Below are 22,754 nucleotides of genomic sequence, written 5' to 3'. Positions count from 1 at the left end.
GAAAGATGGAGAGAGATTTTTACAAGAAAGAGCATGTAGTGACAAGGAAAGGGGGAATGGATTCACACTGAGGGTGGTTTTAGGTTAGATAGTAGGAAGAAATTCTTTGGGGAGGTGCTGGCACAGATTGCCCAGAGAAGTTGTGGATGCTTACTCCTAGAAATGTTCAAGGCCAGGATGGATGGAGCTTTGAGCAATGTGATCTGGTGGAAGTTTCCCTTGTCCGTGGCAGGGAGTTGATCTTGGAACCAGTTGATCTTTCAGGCCCCTTCTATCCCAGGCCACTCTATGATTTTAAAGCTGTGACTCGGGTTGTATGCTATGAATAAAGTTTATATATTGCAGAGATGTCTGTGTTCATAAGGTGTGAATGATAATGAGCCAAAATTAACTTCCAGAGATCCAGTGACCTGCAGTTAGGATGTTGCTGTTATTAAACATATTTGACCTGTGGTGATTTAAAGTGGAGTGTTCAGAGGTCAGCATTAATCTAGAGGGATTCACTCTCCTAAGCTGTCTTTGTGAGTTGATAGACTAGGATAGGCCCATCCTAAGGGTGGTTTAAACAACCTGAATCGTGATTGTTCTGAATTTTCCTGAGATGTCATATATTGACTGCAGAGGAAAACAGTCAACGTATTTTTTACTTTTGCACATGTGTATTAAGGGTCTTGTATTTTCTGATATTATTTGACTTATTATCAGTTGTTTGGAAAAGGATAATTAGGGGGTTTTTTGTATATCTCCAACTGTTTTCCAAAAATCAGGACTCTTTCTTAGCTCATATAAATATTTAGATATCTAAAATCAGCAATGACCATGTATCTATAAATTTTAAACACTTTACAGCTTGCTTTCTTTACCAAAAACCAATAAAAAATCCATAATGCATTTTCTTAAAATGGTTTCTTATTCATTTCTTAACATATTGCAACATTTTTCTTTCTCCTGTGAATAAAGAAATGTCACGATATTCTAAATTTTATTGTTAACCATTAAACAAAGTCAGGTGGTAAACAGGATACTAGCCAACAGAAAAAATGCCCTGATGGGAATTTTTGTTAAACTGTATGTTTTCTTCTTTCCTCTGTGTTTGGAGAGTGTTGCTAATTTAGCTGATCAGCACCCAAACAGGTATTCTAAAGCTGTTTGTAGTCTTTTGTTCATGGAGAAACATTTTTAATAGTCAATCCAGCTTTTACACAACTTCTTTGTTGCACAGGCAATTAATTATATCTATAGCTACATCTATAGATGTATGACTGTTGTATTGACTGTGTTAGTCTACCTTGTCTTAGTTACCTATGTCTGTATGTGTACACAAATAAATATACCTATAGATGACTAAATCTTTTAGCTTATTAAAGCATGTATGCATTATGTGACAGGTATTAAAACCAGGCAAGTGTGTCCTGTTCCGAGATTATGGCCTGTATGATCATGCAATGCTCAGGTTTAAATCCGGCAGCAAACTTGGGGAAAACTTCTATGTCAGACAAGATGGGACAAGATCTTATTTTTTTACTGAAGGTAAGACAATGCTGTAGAGTGCTTTCTTTTCTGTGAGTCTTCTGTTTAAACTTTCTCCAGGGAACTGCCAACATGCCCATGGAAGTTTTATTTTGTGTGGATGAACTGTTAAATTGTAGTTTATTTCATCTACCATCCTTTTTGGGAAGATGCAGTTATTTAGACTTCATGGACCACTTTCTTGTTTACAAGCTTGTTGTGTGTGCTGTAATTCTCCAAGAGCAGCAGTTTCTGAATTTGCTGAATTTCATTTATGTTTGTTATCTAAGGGGAAAAGACCTATGTTCAGTATGAGAATCGATCATCTTCATGAAGCAAGTAAGCAGTTCTTCTGGCATCGTTCTTTGTGCAGGGCTGTTTCTGGTGAGCAGGATGAGGTCTGTTGGCTTCTAAATGCAGAGCCGCGACTGCAGCGCTGAGAAGCTCGTGCACACATCCTGCTGGGATGGCACAAAACCATTTCCATGGGATGCAGTATTTAGTTTTTGTTCAGTGCTCATAATGTTTTAGGAGGAAGGGTAGTTATGGCAGTTTACAGGTGGAGAATTTGAATCACAAACACATGAAGGAATTTGCTTAGACTCTCACAATGAATTGGGATTATAGCTTGGCTATAGCTTCTAACTCCCAATACCTCATGCTAAACTCACTACTCCCCCCTATCACTTGTAGAGCTTTGTGTAGTAAGAGCTGTGAATTTATTTCTGTGGGGCTCTTTGTTCTTAGTCTAAAGTAAAATACCGCCGCTGAAGAGACCAATTTGGAGCCCAGTAAATGTTATTCATATTTTATGCCATAACATATTGTCATGGGTTAGCACTGGCCAGATGTTAGTGCACCCATGAATATATGTTTTTTCTCTAACAACTCCTGTGGGATGTGATCAGGAACAGAGCAGAGCAGGCTTAAATCTTGAAAACAAAAAAAAAAACCCACTAAAACTTTATTAATTACATAAGAACAGGGACAGAGATACTCTTAAACACACAGAGACAGAAATAAAAACTTCTTAGAACATTTCTTCTCTCAGTTTCTACCTCCCCACCCATCACTTTTCACAGACCAACCTTTGGGTTTTAGATCAAACAATCACCACTCAAAAAAACTAATCTTCAATTCAGCAAGGGAGAGAGGAGTCTCTCTCGCACCACAAACTGTTCTTCAGAAAACAGGGGTCCACCCCTTATGTGTTTCCATGTCACCTATAGCACCGCCCGGAGAAGTCTGCTAAGGTGACACTCTCCTTTTCCTATGTCCAGCGCTCTCACCGCTGTCCACAGGCTGAAAACTACATACAGGGCTCTTTTAAGGATACTTGCATGCCGAGCTCTCCCCCTTTTTACCCAGGGGCCAGGGTTCCAGGAGCAGGTCTGCCCTGAGGGCAGAGGGTGCCACCTCACCCTCCCCCTCTCTTCTCTGCTCGCTACTCACTTCAAGTGCCAGTCACTGTAGCAAAAGCAAGAGCAGCTGTATCCACCCCAAAATGCAGTTTATGTTCAAAAGAGACTCAAGTTCAGTCCATGGCTGACATTATGCAAGAGAATTCCAGCTCAGAAGGCTACTCCTCTCATTCTTCCATCGAATTCCTTCCAATCATGCTTTATCATCTCGGTCCCAGGCCGCTTCCCTCTCTCCGAAAACCACCAGTCATGAGAATCAATGTCTAAGAAAAGTTTCTTTCTGCCAAGCAAGGGTTAACAGTTTCTTCTCAGCAGGGTGCTGCAGGCAGAGGCACTCCCAGGCTCCGCAAACCCCCACGTGCTGAGCACCTTCTCCCGGAGTTTGGGGGGAAGGAGGGGGGTGAGCACACACAGAAGGCACTTCCACAGTTTTCCACCCCTCCATCCTGGACGGGGCAGCTCAGTTCCAGTCCTGTCCCTTCTCTTCTCCCCCCCCGGGGGCTCCGGCTTACCTGAGCCGACCACGTGTTTCCCCTCCCCCACCCAGCCTCGTGGCTGGGTGGGGAAAGAAGCCTCACACGTCTCTCTGCTGAAACCGGGATCTGAAAAAAAGAGGCTGAGCCCCCCAGACTCCTGCTTTTAACTCTTTGTGTCCTCAGAGGCGTGTCCAAACCTCTGAGTGACCAACCCAGGTGCCAGCAGAAAAGCTGATCACTGATTGGACTGCCCACATCCCCCTGGAAAAATTCACCTCCCCCCCCCAACCACAACACATATTATCTAATTGCTTCTTATATATAAAACCCCTTAATCTTGTCTGAGCTCCCCCTATTCTTCATAGGACAATGATGAAATCTAAGATAATGCAGGCTGTGCTACAGCTTCATTGAAGCATTTCTACAACTGTTATTTATTGAGTGATTTTTAGTTCTGTTTAAATAAGCTCTTACAAAGAGAATGGATTCTATAGGGAACAAATAAGAGACTGACCTAGCTGTGAAATTTTAAATCTCATCTTTATTGTGTTTTAGAATAGTTTCTGAATGAGAACTTCCTTGCTAGTATGTGTGTTTCCCTTGGGAGAAGAATTGAGGTAGGGACGAGGAGGAGGAAGGAAGGAGAAAAGAGAGAATTTATTTTATATTGCTCATGTCAGCAATTGTTTTTCCTTGAGCTGGTCTGTGGCTGTCTCACAGATCACTTCTACTCCCATTTTTAATCATTATGACCTCATTCATTTGACAGATTTTCATATAAACATTGCTTAATGCTTGAGAACTCTATGTTACTGGAGACATGATTCCTATCATTTTCACAGAGGTTGCAACCCTTGCTATTTTTCATTTCTTTAGCACTACATTGGTACAAGTACAAGTACACCAAGTAATTGTTGCATGGGGTGATTTAAATGATACTTATTTATAATATGTCTGGCCTCAGATAACAACACGGAACCTCTTCCAGGGAAAAAAAAAATCTATCATTCTACTGTTTGAAATAATATTAAATTCGTGAAGGAATGCATGGTTGTAGTTTTGTATTATGAAATATGTGTAACTTCCTTACAATAAGATTTCAATAGGTCCACAATTGAATGCTGTTTATTTATATTTCAGTGGTGTGGGTCCCCCATTTTAAATGAATACATGATGTTTACAGCCATGGTGGGCTTGGGTTGATACAATCCTGCAGTGCCACCAAAGTGGGTGGTCTCATCTTCCTTAACACATCATCTCTTGTGGTGCTTCCTGTACCCACATGATCACTGTTTCATCAAGCTAATCCCCCTGAGCAGTGAAAAATGCAATGTCTTTGTTTTCTATCAAGAAACACAGTTCTAGAACAGCTTAAATTTACTGTGAAATTGCTGCCTGAGTAAGTGAATTGAGGTGCAGGAAAGGAAAAATTATGATTTTTAATGAACATGAAAAGTCAATAGCATGAGCAGACGTTTCTGCTGCACAGGTCACCCTGTTTGTGAGGTGCTTCTGCCTTCCTTAAGGGAGATATGCTTTGAGTAAAATTCTTTTGTTTATGCAATATACTTTCAGTTCAATTCAGTGGAGTCTTGGTACCACCATATCCTCTTTGCTGTTTTGTTATTTTTCTGTGGAGCAATTGCACGTAACATAGGGTGTTATTCTTCCCTGAGCAGAGGTGCATCTGCACAGCTGGATTACTTTTGAAATATTTATGGTAAGTGATGTATTCAGCTAGTGAAGGTCAGCTGCACAAAGGGAGAACGCACTGGTGTCAGTCACAATGAGAATGACAAGGCTTGATAAAAATAAGGGATGTGGCAATTTTTGGAAATTCAACTGAGTAACTAGCTTAAGCCCCAGTTTTACAAGCTGTTTTGTAGGTTGATGTTTCTAAAGGAGAGCTTTATTGATTTTTATTCAGCTGTCTGCCCACATAGAACAGCTTGAAATCTGAAGGCCTGTGTGATTTTCACGCTGTAACACATAAGAACATATGCTTATATAAATGCTGTCTGGTGTTTTAAAAATAGCTTAAACATAATATTTCATCTTTTTTTTTTTTTTTAAATTCTCTTCCAGAGTTCTTATCTCAGCTTTTCAAGGCTGAGGGATATGAGCAAGTGGTCAATGAATATGTGCAGCGAGAAACTGTGAATAGGAAAGAAGACTTGCGTGTTCCAAGAGTTTTTCTTCAAAGCAAATTTCAAAAGCCTTTCAGTGAGACATAAGTTCTTGCTGATTAGCAACAGCATTGCCTGATTGAAATGGAAGCTAGCACATAAGCTATGAGCTCATGTTCCTCATGTGCCTCATCCAAAGATGATGGCATCCAGTACCTCTTGTTGGTTTCCATCCTAGGATACAAAATATGAATGCTATTCCTAACTCAATTTTAAGACTGTTTAGTGATACAGGAAACTTGTTGAGCATCTGTATTCCTGCTTCTAAAATAAAACCTGTGCACCATTGTTGGAGGATCAGGTAAAGCATATAAATAAACTTCCATTTTTATTAAAAACTATTTTAAATAGGTATCCAGTGTTTCCTGTCACTTGTGATTTTTGAGGCTTGTTAAAGTTAGAATATTTAATTTACTTTCAATACTTGTAGGACTTCTGAGTGTACTTTCTCAGATACAGGAATGAAACAGACTCAGCAGTATAGTGTAAGTATACTGCCTTAATATTTTGATAATGGTATCTTTTTAATATGCTTGACATTAGATGTGTAAACAAATGTTTAAGTAAGATCCTAATTTATCTGCTTTCATGCTTGAAGAGGCATGTTAGTAGATCAGGTTGTATTTATCCCTAATTAATTTAAGATGTTCTTCATTTAATGTGCAGAAATATTTGAAGTTTTGCATGTCACTTTCCTGTTTGAAACTGAAATCAGCAAGTTGGGAGTACTTTCTTTGATATGAAGTGTAGTCAGCTGCTTCTTTCTTGGGCAGAGGTCTTAATTCCTTTCCATCACTCTCAGGACAGTTGTGTTGGTCTTTGCTCTTCCTGCCACTAAAAGCCACAGTACTGTTGCTGCTGCAGACGTAACTGCTTGAAGGAACTTCACCCTTTCCTTACAGCTCTTTGCAATGTGGCACTTTGCACTGCAGGACCTTTGTCTGTGTTCTTGGATGATGTAGTTTAAAACTCATGCCTGGGTCTTTTGAACAGCTGCACTGCAGCAGCAGAAGCGCAGAAGCATCCAGTGAGTTGTGCAATGGCCTGTGCTGATCCTGTGTAATGTACACAGTTTGCAACAGGGGAAATTCCAGTGAAATACTAAGGGGGGAATCAAATACTGGGGCAGGGCCCAGAGAAGTTGTGGAGCCTTCATTCTTGGGAATACTTGGAATAAGACTGGCCAAGGCCTTGAGCATCCTGTGACTTTGAGGGTGGCTCTGTTCTGAGTAGGGATTTCATCTCTGGCTGTATATATGAGCATGTGATTGCTTGACTCAAGCTGTCATTCCACTGGACTTGTGTGTTGTTAGGTGACCCAGTCCTACACATCTGATGTGGACCTGAGGTGACTTTTGCCCTCTGTTTATGACATAAGATAGAATAATGATTTTTTTCCCCAGGCTCTTAACACTGAGTGTATGTGCATGAAACAAAAGACGTAATAATTTTTCAGCCTGAAGCTTAATGTTACAAAGTTAACCAGCGAATTTTTTTAACAAATTGGAGCAGCCAAAGGTCTTATTCAGTTGATATGGTTAGAAATAAATTTGCAACAGATCACAAATCTTTGGCCTCAGAGGAAAAAATGCTTAAATCACTCACAATTCTCCTAATGACTCTTTGAGGAGGGTTATTATATGTCATCTCCTTTTTTTATGGAGAGTATTATCCCAGAGATTTACGCATTACTGGCTCCTGCTGCACAACCCATTAGCTCTTTCTGCCATGCTAGTAATAAATATCTAGTAACACTTACAGTAAATGAAAAGCTATGCTAAAAAGAGATATAACAATGCCAGCACTGTTCTAATCTGAGCTATCATTATTTGCTGCCTTTGATCAGCACATGTTCATCTCCAGCACAACAGTTTTGCAATGACTGTGTGTAGTCTGAGCTCTGTTGGTATTTAGTGGTGTTTGCAGCCTGTGACTCCAAGTGCCTTTCAGGACTGGAGGCTTGGTCCTTTTGGAGTGTACAGCACTTAAAGGAGACTGAAGGAATGCCTTGTGTGGCACCTTATCATGATGCTGTGTGCTTGTCATCATATGCAAAGGCAAGTGCAATGAACTGTTCATCCCCAAAAGGAAATGAGATGTAAGCAAGAATCAAAAATATTAATCAGAAGACCTGAGTCAGCCCAATAGACTTAGCTGCAGACAGCCACCAAATTCCTTTATACACTGAACTAACTATTGCCAGAACAATAATACATGTTTTTGTGTGTATTTCTTCAGTATTTCCATGTACACTTTTTCATGTAGCAGCATGTTAAATGGAGAGCAGTATTTCTAACTTTTTATTATATCTCATTCCATCTCATTTCCAGTCAGACCTGCCAGAAAGATCTTCTGCTACAGTTCTCATAAAGCAGATGTTATTTTGAGATGGACGGTCAGAAAGGTTAATTTGGTTTCTATGACTCTGCTTCTATGGACTTTAAATGATGGCATTTTTTTTCTAACTGTGGTAAAGTTTGAGGAAGCTGAGTCAGCTTTAAGAAATCCTTTCCTCATCATGTGAGACACAGTAACTGATGGGGTGCATGTGGTTGCTGTAGTGCTGAGTAAAATGGGTCCACTCCCCACAACTCTTCAGCCTTCCCAAGCTCAAGGAAGCTCACGAGCAGCACATGCCAAGAATACCTGTACCTCGTATCCCTACTTGAACAAACTGCAGTGATAGGACAAGGAGTTACTGGTTCAGACTGAAAGAGGGGCAGTTTAGGTTAGATACATGGAAGAAATTCTTTACCATGAGGGTGGTGAAGCTCCAGAACAGGATGCCCAGAAAAGCTGGGGATGCTCCATCCCTGGCAGTGTTCAAGGCTGGACTGGATGGGGCTCTGAGCAACCATGGCACAGGGATTGGAATGAGAAGATCTTTAAGGTCCTTTCCAACCCAAACCATTCTGTGTAGAACTGTCCTTAAGGAGATGTAGTAATCAGGATAATGGTGTTAAAATGACTTGAAAAAAGCATATATGCACTGAATCATGCTCACCTTGCACAAGCAAGCTACTATGCCGTGATTGTAATAAATATCCTGATTGTTCTTTGATTTAAGTTGTCTGCAATCAATGGAGGCTGCTGAGATGACTCAGTTTTCTGTAGAACTCCTTTTTGTTCCCCTTCAGATGAACTAGCTGCTCTATTTGGCAAGCATAAGTAGTAAGTTCCTTTATGCCAACACCCTGAGCAATATTTAGGATAGAAGCAAATAATTGTTGAAGTAATGGGACTGAGAAAACCCATTTTTTTTAAATGGTTTGGTGCCCTGTGCTTACATTCTCTGATGTTTATTAAAGAATGAACTTGGATTAAGGCTTTTCCTGAAGTCAGGAAATCCTAAATGCCACTGTTCAGTGTGGGATTCTCTGATGTCTCCTCCTGGAATCGGACAGTAGGTATAAAGGAATGATGTTAATGAGCAGTGCTTCAGTGAGGGCATGGGCAAGGTCTGACTGTCATCTATTTTCATTTCAAATTTGCAGAAGTATGGAGTCTTTGAGTTATCTGACACTGTGTGTCCTTTTTGTCAAAGGACGGCTTCTGTCAAATTTGGCTGATGTTGTCTGATATCTGACAACAAGCTACGACTAGACAGAAATCCACACAGGTATTGTGTCTATACTATATGGATGGGTGAGCTTTCTTTCCTTAGAAATAGGCACTACTGAGAAAAAAGCATTTGAACTTTAAGGTGATGGTATCACAGCAGATTTTATGTGGTTCATTTGATAGCTAAAGCTATTTCAGGTGCATCTTTCAGGTACCTGAAAGCTCCTTGGGTTCCTAAGGCAGAATATTTAAATAATTAATATAATACTAGAGCCATGGTTGATTGTGCATCACTTCTATGAAACCAAGTGCTATAAAAGTGAGACCTGAAACTCCAGCAGCTTTAAGCATCAGCAGTAACTGTAAAACATACAGCCTTGATCTCCTAGGAGAAAACTGGTATATGAAATTGGAAAAGGTCATTTATATGCTCACCTGTTACAATTTTTTTTTCCTTGATCTGTTGAATAGTTCATACATCTGAATATACTGAAAGATACAAATCACAAATTAGGAAGTGCTTTATGGAAGAATTAGTTAAAAGATATATATAGATATAGATATATTTGAAATATATATATATATTTGGAGAGAATATCAATGTTGAGCATCAGTGTGTGAAGGAAAAATGTCAAGATTATGTGTAAGTTTCTGCAGAAAATCCTGAGTTTCACAGACCAGGGATGACATAATTAAATAAGCTGTTCATCTAAAAAGTGAAATCTTGGAAATGGAAGCCTGCAGGTTCCTAAATTACACTGATGTTTCAGGGAGGCAGGAAAGGAGCATCTGATTGTGTGTGATATTAGTAATACATGCAAGACTCTGTGGGAAGCAGAATTTTATACTGGAAAGATATTGCTGAGATAGAATTAGTGAAAATAGGTAAGTATTTTTATGGAGTTTTACCTTACCATAATATAGCTGTGATGAATTTTTCACTGGTTATGATTGTTATTAGAAAAGATTGTGAGCCATTTCAAACATTTGGGAGCAAACATTTGCTATTTATGCATACTGCAAAAACATCTGACCCTTGGGTGCAGTAGGCTCAGGATATGAGTATGTTTGTGCTCTGTGTTTGTAATGTGAGTTCATTTATTAAAGCAAATGCAGATGGTGTGCCTGCACCATGGGGAGGCACACACAGGCGTTGCTTGCAAAGATAGAAGCTATTAACCAGGTAAGATGTTCCATTAGAGAACCTTTTCCATTCCCACTTCCTAGGCTGATGTGCTCTGTTCGTTGTGTTTGCAGCAGGGTGCCGTGAACTCGGGGAAGGCAAGGGCACAAGAAAAAGACTACATGATTCTTCCAATTGAATAGTGATTTTGTGTATTTCTACTTAAATGGTTCTGTTTGTGACTGTTTACCCTCTTTCCAGCAAATTTTAGGTCTCATCCTTGGAAAATTTGGTTGCTTTTGAAGGTCTTTGCCAAAGAGACAGGCTAAACTTGCATGCTTGAAAAATATATGATGTGAAATATTTAGAAAGGCAGGTGTGTGACTGAAAATACAAATCCAGCTCTGTTTTCCCCTTTTGACTTGTAAGAAGCTTTATACTTCACTGTCACTTCAGTGCTTTTTCACAGTTCCCACTTTAAGGTGCTGTGCTGTCTTGAGTTATATGGCACCAATCAAGTGCAGCTCTGGCTTCCCATACCTGTAGCATCCTGAGAATTTAGAAAGGAAATAAATGAGGGTAGTAATAGGGAAAAGTCAGAAAGTGGGCACATTACAAGTAGACAAAGCCTGCCTACTGTCTAGGCTCCCCTCAATATTTTTCCACAGCCCATTTCTCCAGACCCTTGGATTGCTGTTGTAAACTTGGTATAGCAGAGAAGCTGCTGTTTGATGGGATAATGATATCTTCATACATATAGGATGATTGTGCATCTGAAATTTAAGGATATTCATGTGCTTTTGTGTTTTGGTTTTTTTTCCCCTAACTTTGGCTTTAAACTTTTGGGTAAAATAGGACATTTAATTGGAACTTCTATCACCAAATAAAAACATTTTTCATTAAAATGTAACAGACCTATTGCTATTTTGATAAAACCAGAGTGGTCAAAAGCAGGATGGAAGAAGATAAGGAGGGGGAAAGGAGGCTTGTTTTCATTACAAAACTGAGAAATATTTTGTTCTATTTGTTTTATTTGCAAACCAAATTTCATAGGAACATGAAAATAGTTTGAAGAAGCCTCAAAACCATTGCCACCATTTTTTCAGAACTACCTTTAGAAAAATAGTTCTGAAATCCTGTACAAGTTCATAAACTTGGCTGTGACCATCTGGGTGAAGTCTCTAATCACAGATCTCATGTTCAGGATTCGAAGGTGCTTGGTTGTGTCCTTTAGGACCTGGCCTCAGGGAACATCATATTTGTGACCTCTTGACCAGATGAATTTGAGTCACTCACTGAAAGCTGAATATGGGGATGTTTGGACTTGCCACCTGATACAGTAGCATGCCCTCTTTGCTCCATACAGTGTATGCCACTAAAGACTCTTGCTGGCTGTGGATCAGCTTCCAGTAACAGTTTGACGTTTTGGTTTTGTTTTTGAAAGCAGCTAGTAAATCAAGCATTAGCAATTATCTGTGTATTCTTGACCTGTACTTGGCTGAGAAGCAGCTGGGGCCAAGAAAAACCTGCTAGAAATAAAACTTAGACAAGGACCCACCTCAAAGTAAACTGAAACAATCAAGCTAATACAGAGTCAGAATGTATTTTAAAAATAGAGAAAAATCTTCCTCTTACAGATTTTCCTCTGTAGAAAGTACTAACCTGCCCTTAGGCTTAAGGGTTCCTTTCCAAGCTATGTTCCAAGTTCCAAACCCCATAAACCTTAAAGGAAAAGGAAATACCACAAATAGACTCTACAGCATTAACCACATGCATCTCCTAAAGTGGGGCAGTGGTGTTCTCAAAAGCCCACTGAAGAGGGAGTAAGCTTAGCAACTGAAAGCTTTAACCTCAGTTCCATAATGCACAGTTTGTACTTCATTTTCACAGACTTATTTATGGGAAATCTTTGCCTGGTTCAGTCGGCAATAGTAGATCATTGAGATAAAATGATTTTGCAGTCAGAACAGATCTTAAGATACATTAGTACTTCTGTAAAAAAAAGTTACCTGTGAATGACTGGTGAAGGAGCAAGACTGTTTTGTTAATGCTAGCAGCAACATAATTTGTTCATATGTCAGGCCAGCCTATTGTTTGGCAGGAAATTCAGTAATTCAGTGTTAGGCAGTATTTTGTAGTACTGTAAAAAAAATCCAAAATTTACTGTCCTTGTGTAAAAAAAAAAAAAAAAAAGCATCTTTCAAAAATTTTAAGAGAGGAGCTTGAATGTGCCTGGCAACTAAAACTGTAGCTGCAACAGTGGCATTATTCGTATTTAAGTAACAAACAAAGCTGAAGATATGCAATGCCAAACTTGCCTCCAGTAACACTTAAAATGGTTTTGCAGCTTAGGTACCAGTAATGTTCAGTAGTGTTACTCTCTGTTACTGTGATGATATGGTTTTTGTTTCATGTAGCCTTGTAGAGAGTTGTGAATATGTTACTGATGATTACATTCATAAATATGAGTAAAGTATGAAGCATAAATATAAGCTAGATATGAGAAATTTTCTTCTGTGGCTTGATTTGACAATTCCTAGAGCCTTTTATATCATATATCCTTACTTTAGCTAATTTTATATTGTTTTTTATTTTTATGATGTGTGTCTCAAGTTTTACAGGCCGTGGAAAGAAAATCTACAATTATGGGAATTGTAGATTGTACAATATAACAGGAGAGTCTCAGAAACCAGGGAGAATGGAACCCAAATGCCAAGTTTACATGTCATCCTCCAATAAGTATTCTGTTGAACAACAGAATGTTTACAAATGTTCACTACATGCTTGTTGTGGTGATGTCTGGGAACCCTTGAATGGGACAGCATTTTTCTAGGTGCTGTGGGCTCAGAGAGTGAGACAATCCCTGTCCTAAAAATTGTAGCCATTCAGTTATGCAAGATGGGTAAGAAGAGGAAGAAGGGACATCCCCCTTGTGGTAAAACACAGAGATTGATATTTTCCCTACTTCAAATTTAAGTTAGTGTGAAAATGAGACTGAAGAAATTACCTCCTGTACCTTGGTTCAGTATCTAACTAGGAAGCCATCTTGATGCAGAGCAGATCCTTTATTAATGAGAGATACTGGCTCTAATGACAGAAAACCTGTTTCCTGGATGACTTGTCACTGCAATTGGAATGACAAGTACCATTCCCAGCCATGCTGCTGGTTTCCTGGGTGACTTCAAGCCTTTATTCTCACTTTCTGCCTTGCAGGGAAAAGGGAAGGATCTTGGAGTGAAAAACTGAAGAATCATAAAATTGTTTAGGTTGAAAAAAAAACCTCTTAAGGTTGTTCAGTCCAAATGTTAACCCAGCACTGCCAAGTCCACCACTAAACCACTTCCTTGAGTGCCATATCTACAAGTCTCCAAAATACTACTAAGCATGGTGAATCCACTACGTTCCTGAGGAGCCTGCTCTAGTGCTTGACAATCCTTTTGATGAAGACATTTTTTCCTCATATCCAAACATCCCCTGGTGCAACTTGAGGCCAATTCCTGTTGTACTAACACTTTTTACGTGGGAGAAGGGACTGATCCCCACCTGGCTACAACCTCCTTTCAGGCAGTGGTAGAGAGTGATAAGGTGTCCCTGAACCTCCTTTTGTCCAGGCTAAATACCCCCAGCTCCCCCAGCTGCTCCTCATAAAACTTAAGCTCCAGACCCTTCATGAGCTTTGCTGCCCCTCTTTGGACATGCTCCAGCACCTCAGTGTCTTTCTTGGGGGCCCAAAACTGAACACAGGTTTTAAGATGTGGCCTCACTAGTGCTGAGTACAGGCCTAGTATTGATCACTTGCCTAGTCCTGCTGGCTCCACAGTTGTAGTGTGTCACTGACCATTTGCCCATGGATTATGGGATCTTCATTCTACTCCCTGTCCCTGTCTTCCACTTTACTGGGTACCTGGAGACCAACTTAGTTTTAGCCTTAAAGACTGAAGCAAAGGCAGCATTAAGTATGTCAGCCCTTTCCTTATCCTTTGTCACTATGTTTCCTCCTGCATCCAGTAAAGAATGGAAATTCTCTTTTACTTCTTCTTGTGTTGCTGATGTATTTATAGGAACATTTTGATTGTCTTTTACAGTATTGTCTGAAATAAGTTCTCCTTGGGCTTTGACCCTTCTGATTTTCTCCCTGTATAACTTCAAGATATCCTTGTAGTCTGCCTGAGAGGCTTGCCCCTTCTTCCACAGCTCATAAACCCTCCTTTTCCCCCCCTTGAGATCCAGCCAAAGCTCTCTGTTCAGACAGGTTTCCCTTATTCAACTCCAGCTTTTCTTTAGGTATGTGGGGACAGCCTCCACCTGCAACTTTATGATTTCCTTCTTGAAGCATGTCCAACCTCCCTGGACTCCTTTGCCCTTCAGGAGTGCTTCCCAAGGGACTCTATCAACAGTCTTCTGAACAGGCCAAAGTCTGCCCTCTGGAAATCCAAGTTAGCCATTCTGCTGATCCCCATCCCTCTCTCAGAATAGAAAACTCTGTCATTTTTCATGATCACTGTACCTAAAATGGACTCCAGCCATCATATCACCCATCTCTCCTTCTCTGTTCACAAACAACAGGTCCAGTGCCTTCCCCAGCTGGCTCCCTCACCAGCTGTGTCAGGAAATCACCTTCCACACACTCCATGAAACTCCTACACTGCTTCCTGTCTGCTGTGCTGTCTTTCCAGCAGACACCTGGTAAGTTGAAGTCCCCCACAAGAAATGGTTCATAAGCAACCAGGAGCTACATGTAGTGTGAATTCAAATTCTTATTTTCCTACTGCTATAAACATCAAGTCTTAAAAATGTAGGAGATGAAGAGTTAACCACAATGCCATGTTGAAAAGGAAAGGATTGAGTAAAAGGACAAAAACTGGAAGTACTTTCCTGAATTAGAAATGGGCACGGTAAAAGGGTCCTTCTGTCAAAGTTGAGGGGAAAATTGATCTGACTTCCTTGAGAGCTGCTTGCACCTCTAGAATGGCAAAGGGGCTTGCACTTTAGGATAGGAGATCTAATGTATCCCCCTCCTTGCTGACCCTTGATGTTGGGAAAAGGGGAACCACTGATACAGACAAACCTGATCAAAAATCTGATGAAGTAGGTACTCAAAATCCGTGGGATGGAGGGGGGGTGTAGGAGAAGTGGGCAAGGAGGAGAAAAATATATAAAAGTGCCTTAGGTAATACAAAATAATTTTAGTTTTAGTGGCACAGTTTTAGATAGAATTGCATGGTGCCAGGTGCAGACCTTGTAATAAAAATTGTTAGTCTGTTATCAGAAGTGTCAGTGCTGCTCTTCACCTGATCTCTCCTGTCTTTCCTATCTGTTCCTGGTCAGAACACTGCAAATCCCACTCTTGTGGAGTCCATCAGGAAGTTGGAGGGTTGGTTATCCCTGTGTTTGTGTTGTTTGAAATGCAGTGAAAAAGGAATAGCTTATATTGCCATCAGCTGTACTGTAAAATATTTATCTTCTTTCTAGACTGTCTCTATTTTGTCAAGCTCTTGTCTAGCCTGGTTGGAAGCTTAGTCTCATGTTTTATCCCTAAATATGGAGATCTTATCATGAAGTTACTTACTTGTGCAAAAGTTGGATTTTATTTTTTTACTCTGCTGCATAAGTAGTTTGGTAAAAAGGGTGAAGGAAAGGTGTTTGGGATTTTGTTCACAAGGTGGCACTAGCCACTAACCAGAGCGACCTTCCTTTTAGTCCCAGCACTGAATGGTCTAAATCTTTAACAACGTGGTAGGAAGAACTGGTAATGATTAACTATCGACCAGACAACTAAAAGTGTTCTCTTACATGCAATCAAGTCCTCTTTTTGTCTACTTAAATAGCACTTGGCTATCAAAGAAAGAAAAAAAAAAAATTAAAAGAAAATACAGTTGCATCTCAGAGATACTTGTTATTCAGAGGGAGTGTTCTTAGCACAATGTGAGAGGGAGTAAGGTGAAATACTATTACTGTTAATGGCAGCTGGGATTCTAATCGTCTCTCCCCATGACGCAACAATTTGTTGCATTGACAGCTTGCTGTTTGTTTCTGTTTCATTTGTGTCCCACTCTATTGATACCTTAGAAACTGCAGTGCTTTATACAAATTTCAAAATGCAGTGCCTTAATACAATATTTCTTTAATTCCACAAAAATATTAGACAAATCTCTGTTTATATTAACTGCTCCCATTTTTTTCTGACTTATTTTTTTTTGTAGATGAGCTGCTCTCCAGTTGAGTGCCATTCAGGCAGAGATGCATAGGATGCACATGACCAGAGAGGCAGTATCTCTCTCATTAATTACTGTGTGAAGTCAGCTGCAGTTTAGTTTGCCATTTTACAGTTTCTCCTGCTTGAGTAATCCCCATTTTGTCTCTGGCAAGCCCTTCTCATTTCAAGGGAAAGACGAAGAATAAAATAAAATTACATTTACATATTGCTGGATTTAAATGAACTCACTTTAAGCATGGTGTGTTCAGTATAATCCATTACTGCTAATAAGCTGCATGTAAAATTATTTCAACTGCATTTTCTGCAACTGTAAGTATTTTGGACATTAAATATTTCAATTTGTGTAAATGCTAATTAGCTGCTAGTGCAGAAACTGATTTGTAAAACAGTTCCTTTCCTTGCCTTTCTTACACCTTCCCTACTCTTTATTTAGAGCTGGCTTCTCCTTGCCTTTTGCACAAGTGAGTGTGATCTGCCAGCTCCAAAAGAAGTGACTTCATGGAAAGGCTTCTATGAATGAAACCTATCACCAAGCAAAGTGCAGAGGCTGCATCCAAATGGCTCCTTCCTAGCAACTGTATGATAGGCAGAAACAGAACAGACTGATAGCTGTTTTTCCTTCTTCCCAAGACAGTGGTGAGTGGCACTAGCAGGTACGTTTAGCCCAGGAGAAGTGTCACAAGGGACCTGCCTCCCACAGGCAGCCTCTTCAGGCACAGTTCTTTCCTGGCCCCTCTCCAAGCACTATGCCTACCTACTAATACATCTGGTGGGCTTTCTTGCTCAGAGCCATCTTACTACTTGTTATCAAGGGCCTGATCTTACCAAATGCTGAGCTGTGCCATCAGTTTCTACTGACTTTCCTGGAGGGACCACACCGTACCACAGATTTGGGCCTTGAGACATTTCAAGGAAAGGTTACTTTGATTGGGAGCTACAGTAGGGGTTAACAAGTGAGTATTAACACTGTGGTGCTGGACTCCTGGTACATTATGTTATTCTTCCTCCCCTTTCTACCACACTTGTCCTGTTTTCCACCATGCACCTGGCCTACCACTTCCTCTCTAAATACCTCTCAGGGTTGTAGTTTTCCTGAGATTCTCCTTGGGGTTGGTGTTCCCCAAGGTAATAAGGGTTCCCCCAAGGTTGCTCTTCCCTGAGGGTTTCCTCTGGGTTGCTGTTCCCAGAGGTAATAAGGTTTTCAGTCTTCTCTTTGCCCTAAGTGTTACACACCAGAGGTAGAGACGACAAACTGAGTCCGCCGGTGCACATTTCCAAGGTTGTTTATTCTTCATTATCTCAGTCCTTTTTCAACTCTGCCAGGCCTCCCTGGCAGGGTACCTTATCTTAGTTCTTTCTCAGCTCTGCAAGGTGTCTCCGCAGAGCAGGACACGCGGCGGACTGGGCGGATCAGAGAGCCCCGTACCTTATGTACGGTCCCCTTGACCCAACCACTGTCCGAGACGTATTTTTTATTTATAAAATTTTACCAATACCTATTACCTATACTAACATGTCAGTTCTACTCTAAACCAATCTCTAAAACCCAACTCAGCACAAGATGGGGGACAAGAACAAGAACAAGGAAGACAGGGGCCACTCCCCAATTCCTTCATCTTGTCTCTTCAGCCCCATATGCTAAGAATCCTAATTTCTATATTTATATTCTATAATAAACTATCCACTACTTATTTCAAATTCTTAGGATTTGTGATTCTTCCTGCATGTGAGTGTTCACTCCCATGGACAGGAATCAGAGTCAGTGTCCTCCTGGGACCTGTGTGGGTCTGACTGACCCCCCTGTACAGATCCCAGACCCCCCTGTCCGGTCTCCAAACCCTCCAGGGTGGCCAGGGGGATGTTCTAGACTCCGACAAATACCCAGTGATGAAAAAGAAAATGTGTCATTGTCATATCAAACATTTATTTGTCTGTACAGGCTGAGAGAGCAGCAGGCCCAGAGAGAGCAGCAGCTCAGTGTGTACCTGTGTATTTGGGAATGACAAGAAGTATTCCCTCCTTGGTTAACACAGGCTGATGGGGTGTCACAGCTCTGGGACTGTGAGGTTTCCCTAGTTATGTCAGGATTGTGTTCAGCCTTGGCCTCTTTTTTCACTAGACACTGAAACAGAAGTGGAGCAGGGGTGTTGAGTGTTACGCCGTGGTGTTTCTCTTGGCAGGTTAGTCTGTGTCACTGCCTGTGGATTTGAGGAGCCATGGCCAGCTCCCAGGGGAGGAGGATGAGACTGGATGTTTGCATCCTGCAGTGCTGGCACCAAGGTGTTCAGAGCCAACAACCATACAGCCTGCAAGAGAGATACTAAAACTGGCATCTGCCCTTTGTTCAACGGGTTAGATGATCCTGGTTCACATTACTGAGGCTGCATCCAATACAAAGCTGGAGACAAGACTAAAACTCCAGCCTTCCTGCTCCCCACCCCTCCAGCACTCCTTAGCACCAGGCAGGACAGTAGAATCACTGGGACAATTTGCATCCGGGATGTGCAGTGCTTTCCTGGGCTCCTGGTCTCACAGCCTCTTCCTTTCTGCTGTGTTCTCGGCGTGAAGCTGGGAACAAAGGGCATCTGGAGCGTGGCTGCTCCCTCCTGTCCTCACAGCAGGTGAATGGAAGCGCGACTGTTGTGTGTCGGAACTCATTGATGGCCACAGCTGCCCCCGAGGCTGTGCTGGATTGTTGTGCCCTGCTGAAACCGTGGCACGAGCATTGGAATGGGGAGCTGTGCTCTGTGGAGGCTCATACTGTGCCAGGCTAAGCAATTAGGGCTTGTCCACTGAATAAAGCAAACTGTGACCAGGCTTCTTGGCACTGTGTGACTATTGTACGGCAGATGGTACACGGGGTATAATGGGCTAAGAAAATATTCTGAGTGGGGAAAATGTCACCGCTAAAAATGGCACCACAGCTGACGTTGCTCTGGAAAAGCAGAGGCCAACTGAAAAAGCCTTTTATGCAGACAGTGGGCACCAGCAAAAGATGAAGACAGTCATAAGACTTTTTCTTTCCTCCCATTCTGAATCAGTCGATATGTCTCAGACTTTTGAATTGTGACCAAGTAAAGATAAGAGGTGAAGAGTGCATTTTCTTGTTCTGTTTTAATATGTGACTACAAATTGAAAATGCAAACTGTGACGCCAGCTTTTTCCATCAAGGGAGTTCACATGGTCCCTGATGAATTGCCATGCACTGAGTGGGGTGTGAGACAAAGCCGTCAGAGAGCATTTTTACTAGACAACACAAAACTGACCAGTTATATGGATGTTATATGGATCAATTACAATTTGCAAGGCAGAGGGAAACACGCAGGCTGGTTTAGGAAATTTAAGAAGGTTGAACAACTGTCGCAGTTGGTACTAGAGGTACTAGAAAATGAAGCCTAAAAACTACAAGAAATACAGAAAGGCATGCCAGAAATCAAAATGTGCTGATGTATACAGTTTGGCAAACATTGTTAGCCAAGACAATGCAGCATTTGAAAGAAGGATGTATAAACACCCACAGGTTGTATTATTTGCCAATGGAATGCAAAGAGTATAGGTTGGACTGGAGGATAGTGAGCTTCAGGAAGAAAGAAGAAGTGGATACTGCTTTAGCCAAAGCAAATCCCTCCTAAACCACATAGTTGTGTTAGCAAAGAGTTAGCCAGTGGGTCACAAGCTGATACAAACCACAAATACACGAACATCAACACAGATACAGTGCTGATATGACTGAAGAGAAACAGATAAAGCCTAAGTGATGGTGGTAACGGATGCAAATGGACAATCTTGGTAAGTTGTGCTCTGTTAGTTTGCTGGGGAGGATACTAATTGTTATGGGAATCTGGGACTTACCTACTTGCTGACCTCCTCAGGTGAATGTGCCCTTAGAGAGGAAGAAGGAAAAAAAAAAGAGAGAATGTGTTCACAGATCAGCAATATTTGTACCAGCACCAAACAGAGACAGCCCTGCTGTCCCATACTATTAGTATAGCTCTCCTTGCCCTGAGGCAGAAGTCTGGGGAGAGACAGGCAAATTGATTACACTGTGAATCACAAAATCAATAGGGGAGTTAACGACATAGATACCCATTTGCTTATTGTTCTGAGAGAAGGCAGAAATCCAGAATTATCCATTTCATATATGAACCCAAAGAAATTTAATAAGCATTTAGAAAGGGAGCATTTTCCCATGACCTGGAAGAAAAATGCTTGAAGAATTCAAACCGTTGTTTTAAGCTTGGAGTACCAGCAAAGTTCTGAAAGCCTAAAAAGAGTGCATACATGCATTTAAACCTTTGCATTGCTGGGACACTGCTTTCTCAGATAAACTGTGGGACTTGGACCTGCAGCATGGCACCTCAATGAATGAATGTTGGAATAGGCTTGCTTGTGCACCATTCCCCTTCTCTCTCTTGAAATCCTTATTTTCATTAAAAAAAGAACAGCTGTGCAGGCAGGGAGAAATCCAGAAGGGTCTCCATGGGTACTGCCTTGTGTTATGGAGTATACTCATCCTCATAACCTTAAGATGCCACTTGGGATTTCTTGGCTCCTGAGAAATTTGCCCGAAAAATGCAAAGAACAGTGAATGGTAAGGGGAGCAAATGTTTCTACAGAGAAGTGTTTTGGCAGCCTGGGTCTCCTTCTCTCGGAGACAGTGGTGAGATAGATATTCTGCTGAGTGATGCAAGCTCTGGGTGGTCAGGCCTGTGCAGCGGATGCTGAGGAGCACTGGCTGTGCATGGTTGGGAAGGGAGCAGTGCTGCACTTTTTGGGAGGTTCCTCTGCAGAGTCCCAGGTTGCACAGGGCTACGTGATTGCAGCCAGCAGACTGCACAAGGCAGACCTCTGCACCTGCTGGGCTCAGGGGGATTTCTGAACCGGGAAACCAAGCCTATCAACAAGTCCTCTCCTATCCAGCCCTTTGCCCCTTTTTCCATGATGTTCTTCTTTATTATCCCCCTACCCTTAAGTAAATTGACTTGCCTGGCTTTCTCCCTTCAGTGATGCAAGCTACCATGTAACTAACGCTTGTTATCGGTATGTGATAAACATTTCCTTCCTTCTTTGGCTTATTGTCTTTAGACTGCAAATATTTGAGGGCAGGTTTGATTTCTTGTATGTTTACATGGTGCTTAGAACAGCAGACTCCAAATCTGGGCTGAAACTATTAGGATTTAGTCACCCTTATTCTTATTTATAATTTATAAAAATAAGATAATTACTACTGGTAAATGCTCTGTAAAAAGCACTGCTTCCTCCACTGGCCTTGGTTCCTGCTGTGCCTCATTTGTGTTGAGGACATCTTGGAGGAAATTGCTCTGCACGCAACGTGGAGTAAATTGCACTTTATTATACTCTTATTCAACATCTCTCTTTTATTTTTTTTTCCTTTTAGTTTCTCCTTTTTCTGTTAAGCCTTCACAAAAATGTAGACAATTCACATTATTTTTCTTATATGAGCAGTAAGAGCCTTCTCTATCATCTTGTTCTGCTGACTAGTGAATTCAAACAGTTTCACATCACTCTTCACATACAGCTCAGCTGACTATGCCATCCAGCCTCTTCCCTTCAGTCATTTGCTCCCATCTCAGCAAGTTCTTAATCTAGAAAAGATCCTAAATTGCATTAATTGGTCTGTGAGCCAACATATGCAGCCTGGTTTGTGAGGCTGAGAAAGAGGGGAAACCTCATTCACTGTAAACCAATATTCTAATTTCTTTTAGCCAAGTGGTGCTTACAGATATTTGTGCAAAGCAAGCACCTGTGCTCTGTAGATCCGGTCCCAGTGCTTATTTCTCAATTTTGGGTCATGTTCCCTTCAGAAAGTAGTCGTCAGAGGATGAGCAGCCCAGCTGAAGAGAAGAAATGAGAGATTTGAGGAGAGGAGAATAATGTTTGAATTAGTCTGTGACTTGTATGAGAAAAAACACAGAGGCTGGTGGGCTTCTGCTTTGGTTCCAAAAAACAAAATCCATGGAATCTTTAACCAGCAGAGAAGCACAGGTAGAGTAAATCATTGCCTAGAGGGTTGGTTTGGTTGAGGATCCTTACTATGAAATGAACACAAATGTCAACAGTGGTGCAAGACGTAAGTGCTCCTGCTATCTGTCCTTCAAACAGTTTTCTTTGTTCCTTAGAATTACCTGCACAGTACAGGATTTTCATAAAGCTGGCTAGGAAATGCATGCTAGTGTCTTACACACTGAAAATCCCAGGTGCCATCCTCAGTTTCTTGAGGCAGAGGAGGATTAAGCAGTA

At 41.2% G+C, this 22,754-nt stretch overlaps 1 protein-coding gene and 1 long non-coding RNA gene across 5 annotated transcripts in view; both read left to right on the top strand.

Annotated features, from left to right (window-relative positions):
- METTL6 (methyltransferase 6, tRNA N3-cytidine) overlaps window positions 1-22,754 on the top strand; it is a 42,270-nt gene that overhangs the window by 5,256 nt on the left and 14,260 nt on the right. For 3 of the 4 annotated variants that reach the window (XM_063408190.1, XM_063408182.1, XM_063408176.1), the window contains 2 exons: window positions 1,389-1,530; window positions 5,492-5,933. In XM_063408190.1, the coding sequence (XP_063264260.1) occupies window positions 1,389-1,530; window positions 5,492-5,640 (291 nt within the window). In that variant the 3' untranslated portion in view covers window positions 5,641-5,933. Of the gene's footprint in view, window positions 1-1,388; window positions 1,531-5,491; window positions 5,934-22,754 lie in introns of those variants that run through there. The other variant, XM_063408198.1, reaches the window with a different exon arrangement.
- LOC134562921 (uncharacterized) lies at window positions 16,974-19,310 on the top strand. The gene is made up of 2 exons (XR_010083288.1): window positions 16,974-17,446; window positions 18,674-19,310. It is a non-coding gene; the product is annotated as an uncharacterized LOC134562921 (long non-coding RNA).

Source organism: Prinia subflava, chromosome 1, assembly GCF_021018805.1.
Source record: "Prinia subflava isolate CZ2003 ecotype Zambia chromosome 1, Cam_Psub_1.2, whole genome shotgun sequence".
In the NCBI taxonomy this organism is placed as follows: Eukaryota; Metazoa; Chordata; class Aves; order Passeriformes; family Cisticolidae; genus Prinia; species Prinia subflava.
This window is presented reverse-complemented; position numbering and strand designations above follow the sequence as displayed.